The sequence below is a fragment of the Wolffia australiana genome, chromosome 11, assembly GCF_029677425.1.
Source record: "Wolffia australiana isolate 7733 chromosome 11, ASM2967742v1".
NCBI lineage: Eukaryota > Viridiplantae > Streptophyta > Magnoliopsida > Alismatales > Araceae > Wolffia > Wolffia australiana.
In genome coordinates, this window is record NC_135845.1 from 6,709,313 (window position 1) to 6,715,613 (window position 6,301).

Sequence of the window (6,301 nt, forward strand, 5' to 3'; positions counted from 1 at the left end):
AGCGTTAGAGAGAAATAGGCAGAAGGAGAGACAGAGTGGGAGGGAAAGAGAGCGATAAGAGGAAGCGTTAGAGAGAGAGAAAGAGTGGGAGGGAAATAGAGCGATAAGAGGAAGCGTTAGAGAGAGAGAGAGAGTGAGAGGGAAAGAGAGCGAAAAGAGGAAGCGTGAAAGAGAGAGAGAGAGGTTGGGAAAGAGCGCAAAAAAGTAAGCGTTAGAGAGAGGGAGGGAGACGGAGAGACGAAGAGAGGTAGGAAAAGAGAGCAAAAAGAGGAAACGTTAGAGAGAGAGAGGGGGGGAAAAAGAGCGAAAAGAGGAAGCGTTAGACAGAGGGAGGGAAAGAGAGCGAAAAGAGGAAGCGTTGGAGACAGAGAGGAAGAGACAGGTAGAGGGAGGGAAAAGAGGAAGCGATAGAGAGCGAGGGAGGGAGAGAGAAAGCGGAAGAGAGGAAATGATAGAGAGAGAGAGAGGGAAAGAGAGCGAAATGAGGAAGCGTTGGAGAGAGAGAGGGAGAGACAGAGAGAGGGAGGTAAAAGAGGAAGCGATAGAGAGAGAGGGCGGGAGAGAGAGAGGAAGAGAGGAAGCGATAGAGAGGAAGATAGGAAGCGTTAGAGAGAGAGAGAGTCAGAGTGAGACACGGTGGGAGAGAGAGGGAGGGAGAGAGGAAACGATGGAGAGGGAGAGGGAGAGGGAGAGAGAGATTTGATCTTTAAATGACAGTAATTTGAGAACATTGGAAGATGAATCGCCGCAGCGGCACGTACTGGCCTCATCACCGACATTTTCGAAACGGACCAAGGCAAATTTCAGGGAATCGTAGACTGAAAACTATATATCCCAGACCTTGCCCCCAAAGTTTCCTTTTCCTCACGTCCCCTCCCTCAACCCACAACTCTCCATAACCATCGTCTTCTTCCTCTACCCAAAACTCTATATAACCTTCTTCTTCTTCTTCTTCTTCTCGCCTTCTTCGCCGGAGAAACTCGAGAGATGAAGCTTGTCGGCGTAGGCCATGGCTGCAGTGGGTTCTCCCTCCACGGTCCGCCAAGGCTATTGTTTCTTCTCGTGCTCTTCGTCTTCTTCTTCACCTTCCTTTCTCTCTCCCCCCCCTTCCTCAGGAACCCACCACCGCCATTCCCGGCAACCTCCGGCGAAATCTCCGCCGAAATCTTCGACGCTCTCGTACACTACTCCACAGCCACGGCTTCTCCCCGATCTAAAATGCCGGAGGCGGACGTGAGAGACGTGGCGACGGCGATCAGGCGACGCCGCCCTTGCAATTTGCTCATCTTCGGCCTAGGCTACGAGACTCTCCTATGGCGGTCTCTCAACCACGGAGGCCGCACAGTCTTCGTCGACGACAACGCATTCCGGATCTCCGTTCTCGAAGAACGTTACCGAGGCCTGATCGAAGCCTACGACGTCCGATTCTCGACCAAGGTCTCAGATCTCGCTGATCTGATCGCCATGGCGAGGGCGGAGAGGCGGGGGAACTGCCGGCCTTCCCAAAACCTTCTCTTCTCCGATTGCCGGTATCCTCCCCCTCCCCCTCGATTATTTCTAAGAACGATAACGGGACGATAACGTCGAAATTCATCCCACGGAGGATGAAGATAAAACGATAATTACGTTGGCGTTTTGCAGGCTCGCGATAAACGATCTACCGGACGAGATCTACGACGTGGCGTGGGACGTGATCTTGATCGACGGCCCCCGAGGAGACAGCGCGTCCGCACCAGGTCGGAGCTCCCCCATCTTCACCACGGCCGTCTTAGCGAGGGCCGGCGTTGCCGACGTTGACGTCTTCGTCCACGACTACGATAGAGAGGTGGAGAAGCAGTGTAGCGATGAGTTTCTCTGCCAGGAGAACCTCGTCTTCGCCCGTGGCCAGCTCGCTCACTTCTCCATACCGAGGCCCGTTCCAAAGGCGTCTCGATCGATGTTCTGTCGCCATAGTCAGAACCTTACTTCGCCGTGATTACGAGCGTCGATCATGCACAAAGATGTGTAGGAAAAAACCTGTTCTTTGCATACATAGGAGAAGAAGAAAGATTCGAATTCCGGGTACGTGATTTTTAACATGTTTTCTTGTTCACTGCGAACGATTGTTCCTGATTATTCTTTCTCGACAAAGTGGGAATACTTCTGGTGGGTAAAATGAATTTATATACTTTTCTTGCTTTGAAACGAAATCTTTACGAAGGGGTTTCAGCCATACGTTTGAATATTTCTAGTGTCGATTTGTTTCCACTTGATTTTTCCTGATCCTTCTTTCTTACAAAGTGGGGATTTCTCCGGTGGGTTCTTGGACTTCGATAATTTTCTTGTTCAGATAAGAAATCGTGACGGAGGTTCAGCGTTTGATTTGAATAATTTTAGTATTGATTTGTTTCCGCGTGTCGAAATAATGACGAACGCTCTGGGGTTGGGTTTTATGGAGGTTTGATGACCGTCAGATCTTAATCTCGCGGCTGCTACTGCGAGTAGGGTCTGGTTTAGGTGTCACTGGCCATGTAGCTGTTTTGTTAGTGCATGTGGGGCATTATTAGGATGACGATACTGCAGAAAGAAAGCAACACGTGTGGGCATATGCGTGGATGAGACAGGAAGTACTTGGGCATAACTTTGGACATAACCCAAATTATCTCTCTATGACCATCTCAGTCTCAGTTTCTCACACACACACTCTCTCTCTATGACATTCTCACTCCCTTTTTTCTCTCTCACTCTATTTCCTTTCTCCTTCTGGGGTGCAGATTATTAGGGCACTAGCTTAATGGAAGAGGGAAAGTGAACGGCCATTAATACATGCCTTAATTTAGACTGACAAATTAGCCTTTTTTAACCAAGAAGTTTCCTAATGCATTTCAACAATCCTGTAAACTAGGCTTGTTATATTGATTTGATATATAATAATATTGATTTAACATAGTTAGTAGTGTTAGGACAATGATAGTGACTATGACAACAATAGTGACTATGATGATGGGGATGTGATGGGGGACCATCCAGTGTCGAAGACCCTCTCGAACCATTTTATCGAGCAAGGGTTCACGCGCGAGACCCAGCCTTCAGAGTATCTGGCCTCATTGATAAGTTCAAAAATACGTGTTTATATATGTCGCTATTTTAAGGGTTTTCTAAACTTAATCAATAAAATTTATGTATCCCTTAGTGTTTAAGTAAGGGGTCGAACCCTAGGGAAAGTGATAGGGAAATTCAATTTTCATCGGATTAGGGATTAGCACTCTAGGTTTTAACAGATATAATTTTTTAAGATTTTAACATATTTTATGATTAGTTAGCAATTCTTGATAAGAATTGCTAACTAATCCCCTACTAGACTGTTTAAGTATTCAATTGATCTTAGATTTTTATGATATGAGCTTGACTAAAATCTAGATCAATAGGTTCTCGTTAATCATGCTTTTGCTCATTTATTTAGCACAAATATGTAATTCAGCTTGAATAATGTTTTTGGAGTTTTTTAGTTAATTATAAATGGTAGAGAAAAGATAGTAAATCATAATTGGTTTATTACCATTTTTTTTTGTAAAATCCAATTTAATTTTCCAATCGATTTAGAATGTTAAGAATGTTTTTGTTAAATTTTTATTTCACCTTATTTAATTCGAAATGGCAAAGAGGTCCTAAATTAGCAAATCGTGAATACGATTTTCTAATTGGAGAAATAAGGGGCTAGTGTGAGTGAATAAATGTCAAATATGATTCAAAATAGTCAATCTAAACTCAAGGGATACTAATTGCACTAGAAACAAAGTAAATTTTAAGAATTAAAATGATTGAAATTGGAAATTGGGAAAAAAATGACAAACATAAATGGAATCATCAAATTGCTACAATTAAGTACGAAATCAAGGGTAAAATCAAAGCAAACAGGGCCTAGAGGTACCAGGAGGGATTTTGAATCAACAGGAAGGAATCCTGCGCAACGAACGACTGAATTTCCCGCAAACAAGTGTTGCGATTTGGGGACGAATACGACGCCTGATTGTCAAAATTCACGTCCAGTTTGGGCTCGAAAATGCATCTAGGGCATTCTTGAGTCTTCAAAGAGGCTAGGCGATCAATCCTCGAGCTTAAAAATCAGGAATTGAGCTCAAATTTTCATTTTCCCCCTCTTTATCGCCGCGGAATTGGAAGAACAGCTTCTTCCGATTTCGTTATTTTGTTTCTCCTTTTTGCGTTGTACACTGGACATACAACGCTGCGCGATGGGTCCACGCAGTGTTGTGTACTGCTCTTCTTTCGTACGCACGATGCTACGTGTGTGCAATTTACATGGACAAGATTTTGCAGGCAGTTTGAATTGCTCAATCGCATTGGCACATGTAGCGCTGTGCACACGCTTAACTCACTGCACGCGATTGGTCTGTATGAATGACACGTGTGGTGCAAGACACACACGGTGATGTGTACGTTCGTGTCGCACATTGAAGGCACTATCACAGCCTTTGATTGGCTCACAGCGTCCTTGTGCGTGTCCTGCACAAATCATCAACTAATTAGCGATTAAACTGGCCCAATAAGGGCCAGTTTCAATAATAAAACCTTTTTAATCAAAAACCAACTAAAATAAATCATAGAAAATGTTTATTAATGCAAAAAAGAGTTTTATTAATTTATAAAATCTATTTTATTGTTTAATTTCTTTTTTTAATAGAAATGCTCAATAAAACATTTAATTTCTTTTAAATTTCATTTTAAAAATGTTTACAATGTATATATTGACCAAATTATTTATCAAACGTATTATTTAACTTGAAAGTTAAGGAAATTCTTCTTTTAACCTAAAATCATGATAACATGCATTAAACATTAATGTTTTAAAGCATTAAAGCCCAAAAATATGATGAAATTAACAGTTTATGAGCTCTAATTTGCATGTTATCACTCATCAACGGGCCACAAAGGTTTGACTTTATCTTTCCTTATTTTCCTTGTTTAGTAGGCCTCATATGTTGGCCACTTATGTGTCAGTTTTATGTTTGTTCGCATGTGTTTGGACCGCTGTATGGACCTACACGTTTGCGCATATGTGAGCCCATATGTGGGCGTGTTAGTGGATTTCTCTCTTCTATTAGGGGGCCCTAATTACTCTTAATTGGGCCTTCTCCCCTTTATTCCTAAGGAGGAGGCCCATATTGTCCCCTATTAAAGGTGGGGGCCACCCATAGGAATAGAAGAGAAGAAAAGATTGAAGAAAATGTGATTTTTTAAAGCATTTTTCCTGATTTTTTTTGTGTTTGATTGAGTTTTGCCATATTTACAAAAATGCCACTGCATAGTTAAGAGAGAGAAAAAAAACCCAAGACTTCATCGAAAACCACAAAAACCGCCGCCACCGTAGTCTATGTCGAAGCTCCGTCGTCACCGCGACTGCCGTCCCCTAGTCACTCGTGCCACCGCCGCGGCCGATTACGCCACCACTAAGGCCTTCTGGCCACCAGCCGTGGCCGCAACCGCAACAGTGTTCAGAGTCGCGTGCCGTAATTGGAGCCATGGTCACCGCAGCCACGGTAGTGGCTGCTAGCCGCCACTATAGCCACTAGCTGCCTTCTGCCGATGCCACCGTCGTGCCCTGCCATCGCCGCGCGGTCGCTAGTCGATTGCCACTCCTGTCGTGCCTTGCCATTGCCACCACGGCTGCCAGTCGCCTATCGTCGCCACGCCCTGGTGCCACCGCCATGCCTTGCCATCGGTGCCGCGCCCAGCCGTTGCCGGTCCTTTCTGTCCTACAACTTCCGCGACGTAGTACCCTGTTGTCGCCTAGCTGTGGTGCCCTACTTTCTTTCGCGCTACTGTGCCACCTCACACTGCCGCCTCAGCACGGCCGCACCCTACCACCATTGCGCTTGTTGTTGCGCCCATTGCCGCTTACTCGTTGAGCCTTCCTACCGCTTACACTGCTCCTGCCACAATGCCCTTTGGTGTGGCCGCCTCCACATTTGCCGCAGCAACCATTGCCACGCCTCGTTGTCGCGCCCGTGCTACTCTATTGTCGCACTGTCGTGGCCGTCATCGTGCTCATCAACGCGGCCACCATGCATATCACCGCCATTGCTGCTCCCGTAGTTGCCGTCGTTCATAAGTGCCCTTGTCATTGCTCGTCATCACCCGACCGCTCGCCAGGTCGCCAGTCAGCCCCGTCATCGCTAATACAAACGTCAGGCCAACTGTCACGAATCGGGTACGCTCACACTTATTCCCTCTTACACATTCAATTATTTCTATTAGTGCCTCCCGAGCGTGTCTCCATCACTAGGGTTAGGTTAGGGATAGA

General features: G+C 45.4%; 1 protein-coding gene across 1 annotated transcript; it reads left to right on the forward strand.

The window, feature by feature from the left end:
- Positions 1-393: 393 nt before the first annotated feature.
- LOC144709789 (protein IRX15-LIKE-like) lies at positions 394-2,262 on the forward strand. The gene is made up of 2 exons (XM_078583434.1): positions 394-1,529; positions 1,642-2,262. The coding sequence occupies exons 1-2, from the start codon at positions 988-990 to the stop codon at positions 1,973-1,975; spliced, it is 876 nt and encodes a 291-aa protein (XP_078439560.1). The 5' UTR covers positions 394-987; the 3' UTR covers positions 1,976-2,262.
- The last annotated feature ends 4,039 nt before the right edge of the window (positions 2,263-6,301 follow it).

Bases quoted from the DNA above. Each gene is read 5' to 3' on its own strand.
- LOC144709789 (XM_078583434.1), top strand. From the start codon at position 988: ATGAAGCTTGTCGGCGTAGGCCATGGCTGCAGTGGGTTCTCCCTCCAC. The intron at 1,530-1,641 runs GTATCCTCCCCC...GGCGTTTTGCAG, and splicing joins CTTCTCTTCTCCGATTGCCG to GCTCGCGATAAACGATCTAC.